Source organism: Prionailurus viverrinus, chromosome F2 (genome assembly GCF_022837055.1).
Source record: "Prionailurus viverrinus isolate Anna chromosome F2, UM_Priviv_1.0, whole genome shotgun sequence".
NCBI lineage: Eukaryota > Metazoa > Chordata > Mammalia > Carnivora > Felidae > Prionailurus > Prionailurus viverrinus.
Window position 1 is genome coordinate 53,768,600 of NC_062578.1, and position 23,079 is coordinate 53,791,678.

General features: G+C 36.8%; 1 protein-coding gene and 1 long non-coding RNA gene across 3 annotated transcripts in view; one reads left to right on the forward strand and one right to left on the reverse strand.

The window, feature by feature from the left end:
- Window positions 1-4,282: 4,282 nt before the first annotated feature.
- Window positions 4,283-15,980, reverse strand: LOC125156121 (uncharacterized). The gene is made up of 3 exons (XR_007148478.1): window positions 15,865-15,980; window positions 6,501-6,608; window positions 4,283-4,568 (listed from the first exon to the last, which is right to left on the reverse strand). It is a non-coding gene; the product is annotated as an uncharacterized LOC125156121 (long non-coding RNA).
- Window positions 15,981-16,127: 147 nt separating this feature from the next.
- Window positions 16,128-23,079, forward strand: part of EMC2 (ER membrane protein complex subunit 2) — a 51,037-nt gene continuing 44,085 nt past the window's right edge. For both annotated transcript variants that reach the window (XM_047841834.1, XM_047841835.1), the window contains exons 1-2: window positions 16,128-16,196; window positions 22,921-23,034. In XM_047841834.1, the coding sequence (XP_047697790.1) occupies window positions 16,157-16,196; window positions 22,921-23,034 (154 nt within the window). In that variant the 5' untranslated portion in view covers window positions 16,128-16,156. The remainder of the gene's footprint in view (window positions 16,197-22,920; window positions 23,035-23,079) is intronic.

Genomic DNA, 23,079 nt, shown 5'->3' on the forward strand with positions numbered 1-23,079 from the left:
TCAACCGACTGAGCCACCCAAGCGCCCCAACACACATACTACCTTTCAAAAACAAAACCAAAAGACCCAAACTGCCATAGACATTCTACCAAATTAATAATAGTAACTTTAAGAATATAGTTCTGTAAAACTTTGTTTTCAAGTAAGACCAGGCTTACTTCTTACCTTAGTCATTGGTTGTAAGGAATACAGACTCACTCAAACTAATTAATTAATGAAGGGAAATTCATTTAAAGGATAAAACACTATTTTAAAAACTCAGGGGCAGGTTTTTTGAGAGACTGGAACAAGGAAACAGAATGCCATCAAGATCTAAGGCTGTTGATTTCATTCTCTCTATTCTCTCCCTCCAGGACCAAAGAGACTTTCATTTCTTCATTTTTTTATGCGCCTGAATCAATTTTTTTCTTTCTCTGTGGAGATTTCTGTGTTTCACTTACGCAAGCTCATACATGGCCATTCCAGGGTCAGCTTTACATGGTCTCCCTAAGTGGCCCAAAGCTGCCAAGTAGAATTTCTTGTAAAATTTTCTTTTTTCAACGTTTATTTATTTTTGGGACAGAGAGAGACAGAGCATGAACGGGGGAGGGGCAGAGAGAGAGGGAGACACAGAATCGGAAACAGGCTCCAGGCTCTGAGCCAACAGCCCAGAGCCCGACGCGGGGCTCGAACTCACGGACCGCGAGATCGTGACCTGGCTGAAGTCGGACGCTTAACCGACTGCGCCACCCAGGCGCCCCATAGAATTTCTAAATTCTAATTCCAAATGTTTGGAAGATGAATCTGATTGGTTCAGCTCGAGTCAAGTACCTATAATTAATACAATCAGCTGTGGGCTGTGTTTGAGGGATCTGTCATGTGACCTGACACTCACTGACAGGGACCATGGAACGAGAGAAGAGATTAACAAATAGGCAAATTGACTAATACACTTGCTCTACCTTTCCAGCTCTCTTGATAAGGACTCAAAAGGTTTCTTTCCACTCCTAACCCGTTCCTCCAAACAAAATAGACACTCCAAATTGGATTGACTGACAGGTATCCCAAATGAAGTGGTGAAATGAAAAAAGCATAAGAATGTATGTCTCTCTTGTTCTTGAATTTTTTTCTTCACACACATGAAAGTTCTAAACCAGGGAAGTTATAGGAAACTTCTTAGTATTATTTTTCATCCTAGAGACATTCCCACAATTGACCAGTATTTTAAGGCCAATATGATTCCCTGGTGATGTGAGTTATTACTTGATTTTCATTATGGCTATTGATGGTATGACAGTAGATGCTGTGTCACAGGAAAAGTTTCCAGAAGTTATTGTTCATGCTATTGTTGTTTTGCTTTATATTACAGGATTAAAATTACAATTATATTTCCAACTATGTGAAGCAAATTCTTGCATTCCCACCTATTTTATATCCTATGTAGATAAGTATTAAGGAACAGGATTGGCATGAGTGATGAGCTGGAAGAAATACATTAGATTCTAACACAGGAGCTATTTGAACTAGCATTATGTTAGCCGTCATTAAAATATCCCATATGCTCTTTTCTTGATAACTGCTTTCATTTCCTTTCGAAGCTGAAAAAAGTAAAATTATGTTAAATGACACTTATACCTTGGCTTTTTTTCTTAAGGATATTAAGGAGAAATTCCAAGGAGAAAGAAACTCTTTATGTGTGGGAAAAGATGTGAGAACACATGTGATTATAATCTCATTGCATTCCACATCTTCATGGACAAGTTAAAGAGTGGTTTTTTTTTTTTAATGTTTATTTATTTACTTTGAGAGAGAGAAAGAGAGGGCGTGCAAGCAGGGGAGGGGCAGAGAGAGGAGAGAGATAATCCCAAGCAGAATCCGTGCTGTCAGCACAGAGCCCAGCATGAGGCTTGATGGAGGGCTTGATCTTATCAACCATGAGACCATGACCTGAGCAGAAATCAAGAGTTGGATGCTCAACTGACTGAGCCACCGAGGCACCCCCATGGACAAGTTCGTTTTGAGTAGGCAGTTGCTTATTTTATAAACTTAAAAAACCATCTGAGTTTCCTGGCTATCTGGCTGAAAATTCAGAACAACTGCCTGCGGATTTTATAAATTTAAAGTAGATGAATTAGTGAAGTGTGGATAAAAATGTAACAAATAGCAATTATCTTTGTTTCTTCCAAGATATTATTGTCAAATCTACCTCAGGCTTCTATTTAACTGTCGCCAAGGAAATATTACACAATTTGCCAGATCATCCTTTACTAGAGCTGAATGATGAATGGAAAACAAAATAGAACTAGTCCATGACATGATGACTTCATTACAGTGATTATTTTTAACCACTTAAAGTTAATTTTATTCATGTGTCAGGTATTGTGCTATAGTTTCACAGCCATTTGCACATTTAATCTTCTTAATAACCTCCTAAGGTAGGTATTATTATCTTCTTTCAAATGACATAGTCAGAGGACCTACACCAGATCATGTTATGAATAGCTGGTAAAGTAAGAAATGAAGTCAAGGTTTTACGATTCCAAGGAATATCAGTGTTTTAATATATTAACTGCAATAGAAAAAAACTTCAAAGAGTTTCTTTTCGGCAGTAGCTGTGAGAAATGGCATGTCTGTATATTTGTGTCATATATTTATTCAGATCACAATTTGCATGCCTACAATTTCATTTGAGTGTCTACCCCTTGGTGACAATTTCGTCAGAAACAATTGCCTCCTTATAGGCTTGCCCACTGGTAATTCAAAGACATATTTCAGAAGCTCAGCTACCTAAGTCTTTCAACAGAAAGGGTTTTTATAACTTCATTGAGTAATATACACCTCTTCCCCCCTCAAATTAAAAAAATATATTTATCTTTTCTAATTAAAAAATTGTCTATTTGAGTTAACTCATGTAACTGCTCTAAGGTGACTATAATCTGAAACTTGGGAGAACTCTCAGAATCCAATCAGTGTACTCTGGTTGAACTTTGGTTTTTCAGTTAATTGTGCTTAGCATGCAACTCAGGTTGATAATCTTGTCCGTGTTGACACTAAAGTATCTGCTTAGTGATATTATGCTGCCAATTATAACAATTTTTGTAAGTAATAAACCAAATTTAGCTCCTGATAGGAAAACTATTTAACTCTTATCATTAACACTTCTCAAAAAATGATATTATCAACATCATTTTTTAATTTCCTAGCATTTTGAGAATGGGAAAACTTTTGTTCAAAATTAATGGCTCAACGTGTTATTAGCTATTCATGAACTAAATGAAAGCCTGCAAGACTATCTTTACATTTCTAAAAATATATAGTGTAAATGTGACCTCTTGTGCCCTACACTCATACTGAATCAGGCTAGATTAATAATAATGATAAATACCATTTCTGGCCACTCAATTGTTCCTTAAGTTAATACATTCAGTAGTATCATAATTGCAACAATCAATATATTAAAACAGATTACTTTTCATAAGTTTTATTTTACATGTGGTGTGTTTCATACCAGAGTCAATGTACTACTCTTTTATGTTGAAGAATTCTGATGAGGCAAAAAAACACTATGTGAAAATAGCATAATTCATCTGGAGAGTTTATAATGTAGAGAGATCTATAATTCACAAGGTTTCTATTTTTTATTCCTGCATGTGGGTTTGTTTATCTATTATTTAATTAAGAGGCTGGACTTAGGCTGTGAAATTTACTTGTGAAATTGTTTTATAACATAAAATAACATGCCTTTACTTTCAGCATTCTATTCTGTATACTATGGTAAGAAAAAAATGGACTAAAACCAGAATATTAAGGCCTCTTTTTTTCCCCCCCTCAGGACAGCAACAAAGTTATAATACAAAGAAAAATAAGAATAAGGAGAAAGATATTTGTGAAGGCACAATTCAGATTCAGAAATCTGTCCTTGTCTGAAGCATTACAACAGACACAGCATGCAGGCAGGATCTTTAAGGAAGTCTCCTGTGTCATCAAGGCCCTAGATTACATCATCACTGATTTCATCTTTTCCATCTCCCAATTTTAATGTCTCTGCTTTTCCAAAGGCTGCTGTAATTTATCCCATGGGTTCTCAAAATAAGTGACATTTAAAATAGAAACATGGCTTCTGTGTGTTCTTTATTGTCTTTGCCATTTGTCGATACCACATCTATTTGAAGTGATAAAAGTACCTTCTGTTCCAGTTCCAATGAAAATGCTCTTTACATATCCACTGTTTTGTCAAGAACTTTTCTGATTCGTAAAATGAAACACTAATAATACATTTATGTTGCTTTAATGTGCAATTTAATCAAAATTAATTTTGCTTAATTTATGAGACAAGAGCTATATTCAACATAAACATGCCAGAAGTGTTTTGCGTCATGCGATGATCCTTCAACTATAATTTTATTTTTCTTCTTAGATCAGACTGGAGCAACCTCTCCCTGAACATGTTTTGAAGACAAACAAAATTACAGTAGCTCTTACTTTCTAATATGTTCACTCCTTCAGGGTTTTGAATCCAAAATTCTTGAAGAGGCTAGTAAGTCCCAGCTGAGAATCACGTGCCACGATGTTCAGTGACTTTTTTTTTTCTTTAAAGACACAGATAGTAAGGACAAGAAACAAGTTTTAGCTATTTGGGAGTGTTTCATTAAAAAAAATCTAGCAGGTGCCCCCTTGGAAACAGGTGAATTATCATTTCAAATCTACATAAGTTATCTATCTGAAAGTAGGAAGGGACTTAAGAAGTTTCAGCAGTTCTCAAATGTGTCTGCCATGTGGTGCCAAATCAGGTAGAAGTTGTAACTGGTCTCTGATAAAGAGGTTAAACACTCCTTTTCAGGGACTATTCTTTAGTGAATCTAACTCTTTTGGTGTTAAATAGCAATTTTAAGATAAAATTATTTGATGCTAAACTGTGGTTATTGCTTTTAATGTCCTCCCTTAGCAAAATATAAAGTTGGCAATTTATATTGACTCCTTCACCTTTTTCCTGGAAATTTTACTGGGTCATAAAGCCCCAAATAAGTAAGATTGATCTAATGGAGCTTCTGCCTTTCTACAAATAATTATTGAGTCTCTGGGGACAGATCATGAACATGACACACAGATGTTGAATGGAGCTTAGAGTCTAGTGCTAGACACAAATGATGATATATAAAGATTATAATACAGTGGGATAAGTGCTTTTAGGGAGAGAGAATACTGGATGGAGCATATGAGCAGGGCACCTAACCCCAGTCTGGGGAAGTCAGACAAGGATCTCTGTAGGAAAGAGATACGAAATATGAAGTATAGTATCAATATACTTTTTGATTTCCTCACAGGTTTTGTGATGAAAGTAACTCCTTCAAGTACCTGTCTAGGTACTTGGAAAATTAAACCAATGTGTTGCTTTATCATCATGGAATTAGAGCAAACAGGTATAACGAGGGCCTGTTGAATTTTGATGTAATAATCATGCCCCAGCTAATACAACAGTTTTTTAGTGGGCAGATATCAATTTCTCTAGACACAGGTCAGTGGGATAACATTTTTAAGGTAAGAAATGACATTCTCTTTTTCTGCCTGTCTCTCTCAAAGTGAAACTTGCCTCACCTTCCTCCAGACCCTGAATTTACTGTCTTAAGGAGTGTCAGGGAGAAAACTGGGAAGTCAGGAACCTCATCTCTCTGGTTTTGGTTTTCAAAAATCATCAGAGAGGATGTACATAGGTGCCTCTGGAAAAATCACAAGACAATGCCTGGGGAATAAAGCATTGAGGATGAAGGGGTATGTTCCTTGAGACTGAAATATTGTTCACATAGGGTTGGGGAATGGAGGCCAGAGTGGTAAGGAAGAGGAGTCTCAAGGGGAGCTGATAAAATTTAAGTTTGGAGCCTCCTAGGGAGAGAAGCCTTGTATCTCTTCAGGATCTCAAGGAGGTGAAAGGACCCAGAAAAATAAAAGACTGGAAATATGCATAAGGAGGGAACCTCAAATGCCCACATTACCCAGAAGTAGTTAGGAGAGCCACAGGACCTGGAGGCACTTGTGGAGAGAAACAAGGACTGTACTGCTAACTGGACTTAGGTGGGCTTCCCAATGCCTTGAGACCACATAAACATGACTGGTATAGAACTGGTATGGCTGTACTGGTTGATAAATTATCAAAGTACTTTGCATTCACTGATAAATAGACATTTACCCAGAATCACCTACCCTCCCCAAACTAAAGGATAATGCCTCAAGTAGCAGAGGAGGCTCCAGGATGCTTCATAAGCACTACAGCCAGTATCTATATCCCTTGTGATTGTTTGGTGTATTAGTTATCTATTGTTGTATACACTTCATTCCACAACCTGGCAGCTTAAAACAACAATAAACATTTGTAATCCCACATAATTTCTCTGGGTCAGGAATTTGGGAAAAACTTAGCTGAGCTGTTCTGGCTAAATATATATCATCAGTTTGCACTCACTATGTCAGCTGAGTCTGAAGTCTTGACTGAGAATAGAGGACCAGTTCTAAGATGTGTCACTCACATGGCTTGCAAGTTGCAGGACACCTCAGCTCCTCACTATGTGGATCTCTCTGTAAAGCTGCATGATTGTCTTCATGACATGGGAGCTTTCTTCCCCAGAATGAGTGATCTAAGAGAGAGCAAGGCAGAAGCTACAATGTCTTTTATTACAGCTTCAAAAGTTATACTTCATCATTTCTGAAATACTGGTAACACAGGTCACCCATATTCAGTGTGGGAGGGGCCATACATAGGGTGCTAACGAGGAGGTGAAAATCATTGGGGACCATCTTGAAGGCTCCTATCACAGTGACCTTGCCCCATGGTTTGTTCAATATTCTAAATATCACTTTCACATTAAGTTAGAGTAGCCTTGAAAAAGGAGAAGGCAGCAATGCAGGGGCAAATTCCAAACTGACATTAAATTTTTGTCTTCTTCCAAGAAGATACTCAAATAGAAATTGAGTTTTATAAAAATGTAAATTTTGTTCTTACACACCTGAATTTGTGCATTGAGATTCATAGTTTCTGTGTCCCGTGTAACTGTTCCCTGAAAATAACCACTAAAGTTTTTGTTCACCACTACTCTTTTGTTGCTTTAATTCTTTCTTTAAAAGGTACGGTCCTTCAATAACTTTGCTTATTCATTTGATTCTGGGAAGCACTCTGCCTTCTCCCATTAGGCACCGATTTCATTATATCATTCATTCTGGCAGGCCAGGATATGAAGCACGTGTAATACCCTTTTTAGAAGGGCATCTGTGCAGTGCAGCAAATGCTAACTAGGACCATCTTGGCATTCAGAAGGGAGAAGTACAGGTTGACAGTGAGGGCCTTTCGATTTATGCACCATTCATATTTCAGACCTGTAATTAATTTTGTTTTTTGGTGGTAAAGTATTAATAAAATTTGGCCTTACTTAAGTTTATTAACAAGCAATCATCAATGGTAGTATGGCAGCTACTCAATGAATTATCAAGGGGCATTGTGAGTACAGTATCTTTGGAATTCTCCAGTACTTTATGGAGATCTTGAGTTCTAGAATTTTAAAACTGCTGCCATTTTTCAATTATACTGTTATTCTTGGAAAGATGTTTAAAAATTCTAAATTACGTGTATATATTTGGAATCCTACTGAAAAAAGAAAGAAATATGAAATTCTAGGTAATTTATCAATGGCAGTGGCATGAATTCCAATACCAAGAAAAGAATGAATAATTCCTGATTAGTGTCTCATAAAAAAAAAACAAGCAAATTTTCATGTCTCTGTGGGCTATATATAATCTACCATGTTTTTTCTTCAATACAAAGCAACTATTGCTGACCTAGTAATCATATGCGGGGAGAAGACATTCTGTGGAGTTGAAATGAAATTTCCATGCCTACTAGCTATGTTAAACAGCTTCTGGGTCTAGCTAGTTTTTCAAGAGACTTACTTCTGAACAAAAAATGGAAGATTACACCCAGAATGGAATAATATTAATAATAACTCCTGTGGCAGCTAGGGAGGGGCACCGTCAGAATCTCGCTTCAATTAAGAACTTGCTATTCAACTGCAAGGGAGTTCAAGGAAGCTGACAGCCTCTAGTTATTAAAGCCTTCAAAATTTATCTCAGCCTCTGAGCAGGCAGCCCCTAGCCAACAAATGAACATGTGGTAGTTCTGGGGCCTGGTCATTTCTGCCCAGTGTAGGTTTCCTCTAATGGGTAATCTTTGCTCAGGAGCTTTTTTTATTGAATTGGCTAATACTTTGTCAGATCTAAATCATGGCATGAGGCTCCTTCTGTCCAATCCAACTTCCTACTCTCTTTTCTTTCATGGGCATCAAATAGGCATCGTCTGAAAACTTTCCCCACCCAAGCTTTCCCTTCCCAGAGTACCAAAATGACAAAGCTACTTTTTACTAAGATCCAACTCTGGGAAGGGGCATATCATAATTTATTTGGGCGAGTTATTTAACCTTTCCAAACTATTCCCTTATGTGCAAAGTGGGGTTGTTGTAAAAACTAAATGAAATAATCAACAAAGAGCAACTTGTAAAGGGCCTCGTACACAGTAAGTATTTAATAATTGGTATATAATTGTAGAGTATTATACCACATGCCAAACTCTGTGTGAGAAATTCTGTGTTTATTACTTGTAATCCTTGTTATAATCAGCAAGTATTAATATGCTCATTTGACATATGAGGAAAGTAGGGTTCAATGAAGTTAAAATAACTTGCTCAAATTGCTTAATCACATAGCTAGAATAGGCAACCTGGGGTTAGAGAGCAACATACATATGTGTTGGCAAATAATCCATGGCTGTTACTTTGGAATGTAATGAAACTGCATACCTTCTATGACATGGTATGTACAATTTGTAATTAATACAAACTACTTTGGGGACTTTCACAACTTTTAAGACTGTACACTTAATTCCACCACATATAGGACATTAAAATCTGTCAATGGATGTCTAAGACTAAGCATTTGTCTAAAAGCTTAGAAGAACAGTATATGTCACTGTTGCTCTCTAATGACTACTACTGAGTTTTTCTTGTAGAATGGCTCTCAGTCTGGGTTTGTCTGATGTTTTCTCAAGATTAGATAGAGGTTATGTTTAATATTCTATACTCTTGCTATTGCTAGAAACTGCATCAATTGAAAACACCCGCCTTTGACAGCTGCAGCTCCCACCCCACCCACAGAAATGCTCAAACCCATTATTAAAAGATGAAAAAGAATCTGTATTGGAAGTATAATGGCAGAAGGAAGTTAAAATATTCTATTGCTCAAAAAATCTCCAGTGAGATGGCAGCAATTTGAACTGAGTTGCAGCTTTAAAGCACACTTACATTGTTCCCTACCTCACAGTTCTAAGATAAAGAACCACAATGAGATATCACCTTACACCTGTCAGAATAATTAAGCTCAAAAAGACAAGAAATAACAAGTGTTGACAAGGATGTGAAGAAAAGGAACCCCTGTGCACTGCTGGTGGGAATGTAAGTTGGTGCAGCCACTGTGGAAAATAGTATGGTGGTTTCCCCCAAATATTAAAAATACAATTACCATATGATCCAGTTAATTCCACTGCTGGGTATTTACCCAAAGAAAACAAAAACAATTCAAAAACATATATGCATCCTTATGTTCATTGCAGTATTATTTACAATAGCCAAAATATGGAAGTAACCCAAGTTACATCCATCTATGGATGAGTGGATAAAGAAAATGCACAATTAATACACAAGTAATAATTCTTCATTACTTAGCCATAAAAAAAGAATGACATCTTGCCATTTGCAACAACTAAATGGACTTGGAGAATATAATGCTAAGTGAAATAAGACAGAGAAAGACAAATACTATATGATTCCACTCGTATGTGCAATCTAAGAGACAAACAAGCAAAGAAAAAAGGAAACAAAAAAGCAGACTCTTAAATACAGAGGATGAATGGGTGACTGCCAGAGAGGAGGTAGTTAGGAGGATGGGTGAAGTAGATAAGAGAGATGAAGAGTACACTTCTCATGATGAGCAGTGAGTCATGTATAGAATTGTTGAGTCATTGGACTGTATACCTGAAACCAATACAACAGTATGCTAATTATACTTCAACTAAGAAAAAATAATTTTAAGTAGAATTTAAAAATTATGTTACATAAGTTTAAAAAAACATTTGACATTGTGCTGTTTCTGCAGGTATGAGATAGAAATGGATGAGGCTGGTAGAATGGATTTGGAGGTGGGCAGTTTTCTTAGTGAAATTCTGCCAAGAAACCAGACTTTTTCCCAAATAAATCCATGGAGTTGCCCAAGTAAGCCCCTGTATGTGCAAAAAAGCATACAATTTATGATCTGTAAGATAAGATGGACACTTAGTGCCCACTGTTGCTGCTGGCATTTCAGTCAATTCTAGCCAAAAATGGTCAGCATGACCATAGAGAGAGAAAGATGACCAGTAGAGGAAATGAACTTGTGCCCTGATGGCAAGGCTGATACATCAGAGCTTTAGGTTTGAATGAACAACTTAAGCCACTTGTGGCTAGAATGATGCTAACAAATCACAGAAGAGAGACTGTAGAAAAACAAAAATTGTGTCTGTAACAGAGTAACATGTACTTAGACAAAAATATGTAAGTTAACACTCAGTATATTTTTATGTGAATTTACCCATAATGCAGTTTATTCATTGTGAATAAATACTTTTTTTTAAATATTTCTTCAAGTAAAGAATTTAGTTATAGTTCTATTGTAGAAAATGAAGTCTAGATGGGCTCTAGAGACCATCAGGTCACTGTAATAGTTTGTAAAGACTCCTGGATGTTTGGTACCCAAAAGGGATGTTTACAAAAATGCCTTTCTGCACAAGGACTGTTTCATACGCACAGATATATGTGTGTATCAGAACAGAATATGCACTTTGGGGAAATTAACTAAGTATCATTTGAAAAAGTGGATTCCTAAGTATGGTTATAAATCTCAAAAAGAAACAGCTCTAATTTATTGCTTATGTGGAAGAAATTCTGGGTGTACTCTTTCTGGATGTACTTTCCTCTTCCCTGTTACAACTATGGCACAGAGCGGTAATTATCAGTTTGTGAATTCTACTATGAAAGGACCAAAGTGATCTCACTGGAAATGTTTCCCAGAGACTCTCCTTTATTTTCTAAAATAATATAATTGGGATGTGAAATGAACTGCTGGCACATTTTAAAACATATATACTGCAAATAATGGCAAAGATGGAAAAACTAGAAGTGCCTAAATGCTACAACTGTGCCAGCAAAGGGGGTATAGGCTATCTTGTTTGGACAGGCCATATAAAATTACAAAATCTGTAAAAAATGTAATAAAAACAATGTTCAGAAAGTTCCTAAAACAACTCCATGTTAATCTGGCTTTTGGTAAATAAAACTCTAAGGAAAACTTCCTTCCAAATGTGAATGTATCACAGTCAAAATCTAGTGACACGGAATGAAGATGAAATAAGTAATATTTTCCCTTAAATACAAAGGGATTTGTGGTTATGATTCACTAATTAGAAACAATAACACAATTTAAAAGCTATAGTAAATTTTATATGAAAGTTATAGTGATACAAATTTACTTTCATGGATAATTGTCATAGTAAACAGAAGTTATAAACTGTGCTACATAATGTGGGATATTTTAATTCACTATGATTAAGACAGAACAAAACAGATAGTAGATTCTAAGTACATGATTTGATGATGATGTTGGATATTGCAAAATCAATTAAAATGATATTATGCTCTGTCCTGTTAAATGATGTCCATTTTATAAATGTCATAAGGTTTATTACTCTTAAGAAGTTGCTTTAGTCTTTCATAATGTCTGAGATAGTAACTGAATTAAGTAAACTTTGATCATAAAAGAGAAGCACTCCAAAGTGCTTTGTGGGCCAATCAGGCTTGATAAATAAAGCTTGTCCCATCTCAAAGAAAATAAAGTCTTATTCAAAGTTATTCCTTTCTGAATCTAGTTCATTCTGATGTATTATCATTCTAACTATTCAAACATGAGCCTATAAAAAAAATGAAAATTATACAATAGTGTCAAAATAAAAAAGGCATATCATAAACCATATTCATGTGCTTTTTTCATTGTTTAACTGAGATCATTAAATGAGATAGCATTTCCCATGGTGTCTAACATGGTATAATCCAATATTTGACTGCTTGGATATTTCCTTGGTATTTGTCACCAATGCTGGGGAATTTCAGTCAAAAAACTGAATTAAGTATTTTTAACATACATGAATCAAAGCTTCTTTTCCAAAGAAGTAAGAGAGTGAGAGATAACATTTTGAAAATATTTTATAAAAGTAAATTTATAGAAAGTACACTTGATGTTTATATTCTCAGGGTTATGGTTTTATCTATAGAAGATATTTCTTTTTAATTTACATTTACAATTACATTATAAAATGTTAGAGAAGAATAAAAAGTTTTGTCACTGACATACCAGTTTTTTCCTGAGTGTGCTGAGGAGGGCAAGTTTTATTAGATATCTAAAATGTTACGATATATAAACACCGTCATTTTCCCGCTTCAGGAAGTACTATTGGTAAAAAAAATTTCCCTTAAATATATTTTTCCTATAAATATATCATCTTTTATCTAGGATCTAAACAGCTGATCTCCTTCATATGTATTTGCCATCTCTGTTACCCACTAGTGGCAAGAATTTGAGCAAATCATCACTTCAGGGCCTCAGATTAGGAAACATATACAATGTCTAGTTGTTTTTCAAAGTACTGGCATTACCCCATTAGTGGGTTGCACCTAGTGTTTTTAGAAAACAAAATAAAATTGACTCAATTTGAATAGAAACTATAGAGGACAAGACACATTGTAGGGCTAGGTTGTAAATTTTGTTTCGGTTTTATATATAATGTACGCATACTGTGTGATGTAAAATGTATTTTCTTAATATAGGTTGCAGGTGAAAAAGTTTGAAAAATGTAGTTTTAACAATTCATAAATACCTTTTAAATCTAAAATGAAATCATTCAAATTTCCAGCTAAAAAATTCTGAAAATGACCTCCTTTAACACAATGTCATAAGGTTTACTGCCTGAGAGACAGTAGCAGCCAGTTACAAGGGCATTTAGTTGAAATGACTAGAGAATATTTACTCCCTTAATTAGTTGTAGTTGTTAATATCCATTGTAAGTATTTAAAAGATACCTCCTTGGGCTTCCAATTTCTTGAGGATTTCCCTCAAGAAATCCAACAAAATGTTGGGCATAAACAATTTAGTACAAATAGTAAATTGTAGATGTATGTCACAAATACATATACCAAATACTGTGTTAAGTGGCTGGGAGATGTTAAACAGATAGGTATGGTCCCAAACTCACTATGTTTATAATTTTTAGGAAAATATAGATAATATAAAGAGAGAACCTCCCATCCATAACCAAGGAGTAGAATTCATATGTTCACTACTATGAAATATTATCCTAACAATCACTTATACAAGCTGTTATGTTTTTGAGTATCCAACTCACTCATTCAACATTTACCATATGCCAGGTGTTTTCCTATGTTCAACTGACAAGGCTAAGATGACAAAGTTTATACTCTCAAGGAACTTAGATAATAATGAAAAATACAGAAAATAAGTAAACAGAAAAAGTGATAAGTGTCATAATGATGCAAAAGGCATTAACTAGGAGCGACTTGTTATTGGAGAGTCAAGAAAGGCCTCTTCATAAGTAGATAGTTTTCAATACAACTGAGATATGAATGACAAAAAGAAGACAGCCACTTGAAGATATGGAGATGAACATTCCAGGAAAAGGGGTAATGGGCAAATGCCAGACTAAAGGCAGATAGGAGTCTGGCATGTTTGAGGAATAGGGAGTAGGGAGAACAGCTTGGGTCTAGTGAAGAAAGAATGGTAGGAGAGAGCCAGAGAGAGTAAAGCCCTGTAAACTGTGGTAAAGTGTTTACAGTATATGGGTTTACTGTCTGGGGGAGTCATTTGAGAGCCATAAGCATTCAGGTGAGAGATGGTTGTGGCTTAGACTGAAGTAGTAGCAGTGGAGATGCAAATAGACTTTGGGAAAAATTTTAGAAGTACAATACAGAATTTGCTGATAGACTGCATGTAGGGGATGGAGAATCAACAATACTTCCTAAAATTTTAGTTTGTGCAACTTCGGTGGACAGTGTCATCAACTGCAGTGGGGAAGGGCAACTTGGGGGGGGGGCATGGTGGCAGGAATCCAGAATTCTGTTTGGGATATGCTAACTTAGAGATGCATATTAGCTATCTAAGTGAGTATGTCAAAAAAGCCAAACTAGGTTTCAGGGGAGAATTTCTGGAGTCATCAGCGTATTTATATTTATAGCCAAAGGACTGGTACCTCCATGGGAGTGTCATGCAGTATCCTTTAATCTTGATAATAACTCAAAGTAGATATTTTCTTTTTATATAGATATAATTAACTCCTTTTTATAAATGAGCATCTCTGGTGCTTAGAGATACACATGCTGAAAGTCACGCAGCTACTAAATAGAGCCTGGACTCAAATCTGTGTGATTGAGTCCTTGTTTCCATCACACCAAGTTGTTTTATTGAAGAATTAGAATATGTGAATGTCTTTTATTTTTTAATAATTTTTTTAAGTGTTTATTTATTTTTGAGAAAGACACACACACACACACACACACACACACACACACACAGAGTGCAAGCGGGGGAGGGGCAGAGAGAGCGAGACACAGAATCCTATGCAGGCTCCAGGCTCTGAGCTGTTAGCACAGAGTCCTACAGTGGGCTCGAACCCACCAATGGTGAGATCATGACCTGAGCTGAAATCAAGAGTCTGACACTTAAGTGACTGAGCCACCCAGGCGGCCCAAATATGTGAATTTCTGAGCGGAGGGTTTTTACTTTTTTTAGTGAAGAACTTCTAAAAAGTTCTGTTTACAGAAAATGAAGCTCATTCAGAATCTACTCCAACTGTATAAGTTCAAGTCTTTTCTGCCCTTACATAACTTGTCTGTGGCGGGTGCCATTGATAGTTGTGTGTGTGTGTGTGTGTGTGTGTTTTCTTTTAAAATTGTACTCCCTTGGTTGTGGGATAGGACTCTCTTTTCTCCTTTCTCTATCTTGATTGCCTGTTCTTCACTGACTCTTAACTACAGGGATTTTTAGGCTTCTTTCCTCACTTTACTTATACTCTCTTTACGATTTTGTTCCATTATTTTTAAATACTAAATATATGCGTTTGAATTTATTATTATTATTATTATTATTATTATTATTATTGCTTCTCCTCCGGACATTTCTTCTTAGCTCTAGTAAACTACGTCTAAAAGTTTCTGAAAGCAATTAGCTTGGTGGGAAAGGGTGGGGAAAGAGGGCTTCTTTCCCCCTCCCCCCCGATTTGAGATTACAGAGGAGCGACGTTCAGGGACTCTGATGGTTTCATTCGTACATTTATTCAGTATTTCTTTCATTCATTTAATTATAAGGACTTACAAATTGGCTGATCTTACGAGATTTCAAATCTAGAGTGGCAGACAGTGATCCAGGTTGGCACGAAGACATTCACGTGAACATTAAGAAGTCCTCGGCCACACAAACGTTATGTGCAAAGGCAGAATCCCGTTTAGTCTCTCAAAGAGATTAATAAAAAAAATTGGAGTGTATCAGTTTAGTCGAAATTCAAAAGGATATGGAAAGCAAATCCCATTTAGGAAGTAGGAAGATTGCGGACAAATAAAGGATTGGAGCAGAAAATTACATTGCAGCAGTACCTGAAGAGAACAAGATACTGACCGGGGAGTGGGAAAAGAATGAATACACCCATGTAAAAACAAGAAAAAGAAAAACCGGGTGTGGCGCACATTAAAAACTCACAGCATTTACTAAAACTCCCCGGTGAAATAGTCACCTCATCCCACGCCAACTCCCGTCTCCGGTGGTTAGCCGCTCTGTCCTCCGAGTCCCAGAGTGCCGCTCACCACCCAGCTCGCTCCGCCCCCTTCTCCAACAGCCCGTCCACAGAGCCGCGTGCACGTGCGGGGAGGATCCGGCCCCCTCCGCTCTCTCGACCAATGAGAAATGGTGTCGTAAGTCGCTACCGCCCGGTCGTAGGTCACGTGACGGTGTTTCCCCTCCCTCTGACCCCCTGCCTCCAGGTTCTGAGAAGATGGCGAAGGTCTCAGAGCTTTACGATGTCACTTGGGAAGGTAACTGGGAGCAGGGCGGGTGCGGAAAGACCAAAAGTCCTGGGAAGCGGTTCGGCAGTACCTGCTGCCGGTGGAGGCCTGGGTTTTCCGGTTTGTCTTCTGCACTTGAGCTCTCTCTGGACGGGCCAAGTTGAGAAGAAGGTTGAGGCCGGCTCCTTCCGTGGCCGAGTCACAGACTAGAATCCACGGTGTTCCCCCGCGGCACCCCCTCCCCCCTCACCCCGGTCCCCCGCTTGTGTTCCGATAGACTCAGTGACCCACATACCTCCGTTCCAGTACAGTGGCCCAGGGCAGCTTCCATTATAAAGCGGGAGGGACCTGGGTCTGTCACACATTTTATAGTGGCTGCTGGGCGGCGAAGAGGAAGCGGGGTAGTTGCTTGCTGAAGCTTCCCTGCAGCCAAGAAATACAGGGCCTGTAGGCCCTGTATTCAGTGCTGTGTAAGGGTTACAACTCTATGAAGGTCTATGGAAGAGTCATGAACAAATCTGATTCTTCTACATGCCACTTTACATTTTGTTCTCTCTGCATAACTGGATCTCTGATTTCTCTTAATTATTCGCAGCCCCATTCTCTCTGAAAACACATTTATGCACATAACACAATTTTCTTCTTACTTCTTACTTCCTAGGAAGGGGTAAAGAACTGGTTATGTTGGGCATACGCTCAAGTGTGGTAGGTTTCTTTATCCATCCTACTTTAAGGTGGAGTGTGTTCTTTAAATTTGGAAGCAGCCAGACTTTGAACCAATTCTGTAAGAGAGATTTTTCTCTTAAAAACTTCAGTGGGAAGCATGGCTAAGAGGACAGCTAAGAGTTTCTCTAAGGCATGAAACTTGTGTAATTGAAATTTATATTCCCAGCATTTAACAGACTTCAGTAGCTTACTGTTTTAGTGAATGCCTTCTTCAGATGTTTAAACAATGACCTAATAACATGTGGACTGAAAGTTATATTGACCATTTAATGGTGAATATATCTATCCAGTATTACAGAATTGCAAACCTGTATGGGAAAAAGTAAAATCCCATTATACTTGAACTGAATTCAATAATTTATTATTGGTTTTGTGGTCTCTAGTGCACTGTGAACCTCAGTATTTCTACCTGTATTTGGATAATTACTTATATTAAGCAAAAGTATTAACTGCTTAGTGCTAAATCTTGGATATATTAAATAACACACAGTACCTACCTTCACGGAGTCTAATGGAGAAGTCTAATGGAGTTCTAATGGAGAAGACAGTCTAATGGAGAAGACAGACCTGTAAATACATAGTTTTAAAAGGCTTGTGTCAGAATATTTACTAGCCAGGTGGTAGATATGTGGCTGTTATTTTTATTTTATTTATTTTTATTTATTTACTTACTTATTTATTTATTTATTTATTTTTATTATTTATTTTTATTTATTATTTTGACAATATGAAGTTTATTGTCAAATTGGTTTCCATACAACACCCAGTGCTCATCCCAAAAGGTGCCCTCCTCAATACCCATCACCCACTCTCCCCTCCCTCCCACCCCCCATCAACCCTCAGTTTGTTCTCAGTTTTTAAGAATCTCTTATGCTTTGGCTCTCTTCCACTCTAACCTCTTTTTTTTTTTTTTTCCTTCCCCTCCCCCATGGGTTTCTGTTAAGTTTCTCAGGATCCACATGTGGCTGTTATTTTATTTTATTTTTTTTTAAAACCCTCAATTTGTGAGGCTTTTTTTTTTTTCAACGTTTTTTTATTTATTTTTGGGACAGAGAGAGACAGAGCATGAACGGGGGAGGGGCAGAGAGAGAGGGAGACACAGAATCAGAAACAGGCTCCAGGCTCTGAGCCATCAGCCCAGAGCCTGACGCGGGGCTCGAACTCCCAGACCGCGAGATCGTGACCTGGCTGATGTCGGACGCTTAACCGACTGCGCCATCCAGGCGCCCCTTTTTTTTTTTTTTTTTTTTTTTTTTGGTGGCTGTTATTTTTAATGCTACTTTAAAAATGTTTCAAATATTTCATACTTTTTTTTCTTTTAAAAAATTTTTTTTTCAAATATTTCATACTTTTTAGAAAGTGCTACTTTGAAGGTATGTTCAGTATAGGTTTATTAGATGGTAGGAACAAGTAGGTGTGTAACTGTCATACCTACCAGCAGACAAGGTGATTTAACTGGGTAACTTGGACCTTACCCTGTAGGCATTCTGATGAGAAGTAATGTAATTAGATTTAGAATAATAAATATTAACTACTTCACAGGTGTAAACAACAACAAAAAAAGAAAACATTAAAGTGCTTTTAAACTATTAAGTGCTTTATAAAAAAGATGGTTTAGCTCCTGTCTGTGTCTCCAGCTGTATCTTAAAACTATTTACCCCCTTACTCTATGCGCTGACTATGCTGACTTTTGTTGAATTCCCTAAACGTCTTATGCTCCTCTTGTCTTAGGGCTAGACAGATGTTATTTCTTCCGCCAGGAGTGTTTCTCCCTTCTTGCCCTACACTTGCTACCATTATACATTACCATTTCTCAGAATTCCCTTCATAGGTCACATACTTCAGAAAGCTTTCCTTGACCACCCTACCCCACTCCTCCACTAAAATTTTTAAAAAGAAAAAAAATAGTAAAGTCAACAAAATATACCCTGGTCCTTTGACTCCATGTCCTCATACTACTGAAGTACTTATTCAGTTTGTTAAGTTTTAGAATTTTCTTTCCTAGAATGAAGGGAGGGACCAGGCATATCTTGTTCTTATGCTAGACATTTTGGAGGAACTCAGTAATTATTTGTTGACTAAATGAATTGTTAACGACAATAATAAACATTAACACATTTTCACAAAAAGACTGTAAATCATTTTTCTAGTGTTGGAATAATAACCAAATTCCATTGAATGGCATCATGAATTAAAGCTATGGAAATGACTTATTCAGAAAGTACTATAATTCTTGTGATAGGAAAATTTATCATGTATAAAAGATCTGTATAGTGAGTCTAACACTCTTCAATTGGGATCTAAAAAAAAGTAGAATATATAGTTTACTCATTTGGCCAGTTGAAAATTAATGATGTTTATTATACAGAGGAGTTATGAGTTTAGAGGTAGAAAAGAGAGTTGTGGGGTTTCTGAGTGGTTCAGTTGGTTAAGCATCCAACCCTTGATTTCAGCTCATATCATGATCTCATAGTTCATGGATTCGAGCCCCACATCAGGCTTTGTGCTGCTGACAGTGCACAGAGCCTGCTTGGAATTCTCTCTCTCTGCTCCTACCCCCACTCGCGTGTGTGCTTTCTCTCTCTCTCTCTCTCTCAAAATAAATAATAAAAAAAAATTTTAGAAGAAAAACTCTTTAAAAGAAAAAGAACTCTTTAAAAGAACTCTGTAAAAGACAAAGAGTTCTAAGAAGGATATAGTCAAATTTTTTGAAAGTAGGATAGTTGGCCAGGATATGGATAGGATGTCTAGCACAATGCCTGGCCTGTAATAGGCACTAAATGAGTATTTGTTGAAGACATATTTATAAAAATGTGTGAAAGGATTTTAGTTTTTTATGCTTACTGTCTCTACTTCCTCTCTTTTTATTAAGACCTTCAACAAACGTAATTTGTTTTCCATTCTCTATCACTCCAATAGGATTTCTAGGGTGACCTAATGCCAGGTCTAATGAATGTGGGTTTTTGTTTGTTGGTTTGTTTGTTTTGTTTTTACATCTATACTGTATTTGTTGTTGTGGATCACTCCTTCCATGAAACATTCTTTCCTTGGTTTCATAATAACATAAAGGGTCTCCTCTTTTCAGACCTTTCTTTTGTGAGTTTTCTACAGCTATTTGGTCCTTGATTTTTGGTGTTCTTAGTGGTTCTTTTTTTAGCACTCAATCTTATCAATGGTTATTAAACCTGAGATCAGTATACTCCTGACTGATGGAGGGGTGTTTTATGTGGCCTTTGAATTTCCTGGAATTATATGTAAAATTTAGTGTATGTAAATGTGTACATATTTCTGGGAAGAGAAAGTTCAAAGGTCTCATCGGCTTCAAAGAGTCTAAAATTGAAAGGCTAAATGCCTTCTTTGGGTGATCTTATCCATACCTAGCTTTAACTATTAGTTTATATACTAAATGACATGTTAATTAAATACATGTCTGAGTACTTTGCACCAAGCACTGTTCCAATTCTTAAGGATACAGTGCTAAATAAGACAGGCAGGGTCCCAGATCTCATGGAACATACCCTGAGATTTCACTTCTAGGCTAAAGATCTGTATTTATGGATATATATATATATATATATATATTTTTTTTTTTTTTTTTTTTTTTTTTGTGAAGGTAATTTTTTCAAGGTAAGACCTAGAAAGATAGTTTGGCCCTTTGAATGCTAGCCTAATTTAGGTGTCAGCATATGGGCAAGGGGTGCAGTGTAATGGAACATATCTATAAAACACTAAGTAATTTATATTCTCAAGGCATTTACTCTTTTAAAATAATCTGCCAGGTTGAAAGTGAAAATGGGTTTAAGACTATATAAGTGAACCATGGCATAGGGGGATGGTGTTTGAATGAGTTCTGAGAACCCATGCTGTGGATCTAAAGATAACATGTTATGTTGTGATATAATAAGGGATATATATTTGGTCTTTGTCCCCAGTTCCTGTCACAGAGCTCCTAAACCCTTGAAATCTCCTGAATGGTAGGGTTGATAGGAATATCTTTTGTTATATTTAGTCTTATTCCTGAGTTTCTGACACAAGAGCCTCTAAGACCTTTGGAGTTTCTAGAATGAGTATCTTTTTGTATGCTAATGGGATGATCTGTGGCTGGATAGCTTCAGATTGAAGGCTGGTCACCCAAAAGACCGGGATCCCTGATTGGAACTTTAGTCTCATTCCCTGAGTTTCTGGGAGGGGAGAGGATCTGGAGAACACTCATGCCCATGGAATGAAACCTCTATAAACCCCCCTAAACTACAGGGTTTGGAGATCTTCCAGGTTGGTAAGCACATCAAGGTGCTGGGATGGTGATTAGCTTAGAAAAAGCATGGAATTTCCTTTGCTTCCCCTCTCCCCCCTCACTTTGCCCTATGTATCTCTTCCATTTGACTGTTCCTGAATTATATGCTTTATAATAAAACCATAATAGTAAGTGAGTTCTTATCTAAATTCTGTGATTCATTCTAGCAAACCTGCAGAGGAGGTTGTGAGAACCCCAGACTTTATAGCGAGTTGGTCAGCAGTACTGGTGGCCCTGACTTGTGATTGATGTCTAAAGTGGGGGCAGTTTTGTGGGACTGAGCCCTTAACCTGTGGAGTATGAATGACCTGCTTTTTTGTTTGTTCATTTCCTCTTCAACCTTGTCAGATTTAGTTCAGACCCTGTGGAGAGTGAGAGTCCAGCTGATTTCTAGTTGTCAGTAGAAGGAATTAACTGTGTTAACTTGATTTGCTAAGACCATTTAAGATCTGTTTTCATCTTACAATTTTTATTTTCATTTTTAGACTTTGAGCTTTAGGGATTCAGATAATGCTTATAAAAGTAGAGAAAATCCCTTGTGCTTCTTTTATACTTATTCTTTAGGGGCCTGTCATTGTTTATTTAATTTATGTGTTCAGCAACAATGTAACTGTTTAAATCCATTCTGCATCTGTCTATAGGTGAGTAAGTGTGTTAGATTTTCAGAGGTAGAAGTAAGAAAGCATATATATGATTTGTGAATTGGAGAGTTTTTTCTATCTTAACTATATGAAAAAGTGATCTTCTGTTTACTGGATTAGGTACTGTTTCTTCTTCTCAGTTATTTCTGCTATTATCAAATGCTGCTTTTAAAAACTTTTCAGTTCACTCTTATTTTATAATATGCAAAATTGTTCTTGTAACACTTTTGTTTGCAGGTGCTTTTTACCTTACTTTCTTCTTTCCATTTATTATTATGTGTGTCCTGAAAGATTTCCTTTATTCTGATTTTTTTATGTGGTTTATTTTCCTGCACGGTTGTGTATCCTTATACATTATATGTACTGTTGTAATGTTATTAATGAAGTTTTGTGGTGAATATCCTGTCAGTGCTGATACCAAATATGATCCTCTGAGTATGAAATTTTGCATTCTTGAGTGAGTAGGTGAGCTTCAGGAGCACCTTGGATTTTTGAGATTTCTATGCATAATTTTATGTGTTTCTTTTTTTCTGGGAAAATAATCCCTGGCTTTTATCAAATTCTGAAAGTTGTCTGTAACTTCAAAAAAATTAAGATCCATAGTTGCTTCAAGGGATGGGGGATCTTTGTGGCAGACTCATGCCATTTGTTACTTTTATAGTTGTGACATCAATTGTGATGTCTTTTTAATCTTGTAAGGGGTCTATTGCTCTTGTTAAATTGATTTTCTGCTTTATGAACTTTGACATGCCATAGACTTACATTAATATGACCTTATTTTCCGGGGCGCCTGGGTGGCTTAGTCGGTTGAGTGTCTGACTTTGGCTCCTGATCTTGCGGTTCGTGAGTTCGAACCCCATGTTGGGCTCTGTGCTGACAGCTCAGAGCCTGGAGCCTGCTTCAGATTCTGTGTCCCCATCTCTCTCCGCCCCACCCCTGCTTGTGCTGTGTTTTTCTCTGTCTTTCAAAAATGAATAAACATAAAAAAAATTTTAAATATGGCCTTATTTTCCTGAAAAGTTGATTTCAACTTCCTTGTCAATTTTTTGGCTTTGATCAAATATGTATGTAATAGCAACTTTATTTTTTTCAGAGATGCGAGATAAAATGAGAAAATGGAGAGAAGAAAACTCACGAAATAGTGAGCAAATTGTGGAAGTTGGAGAGGAATTAATTAATGAATATGCTTCTAAGCTTGGAGATGATAGTGAGTTCTTATTCATGCTTAGTTCATGTTCTATTTATGGCTTTT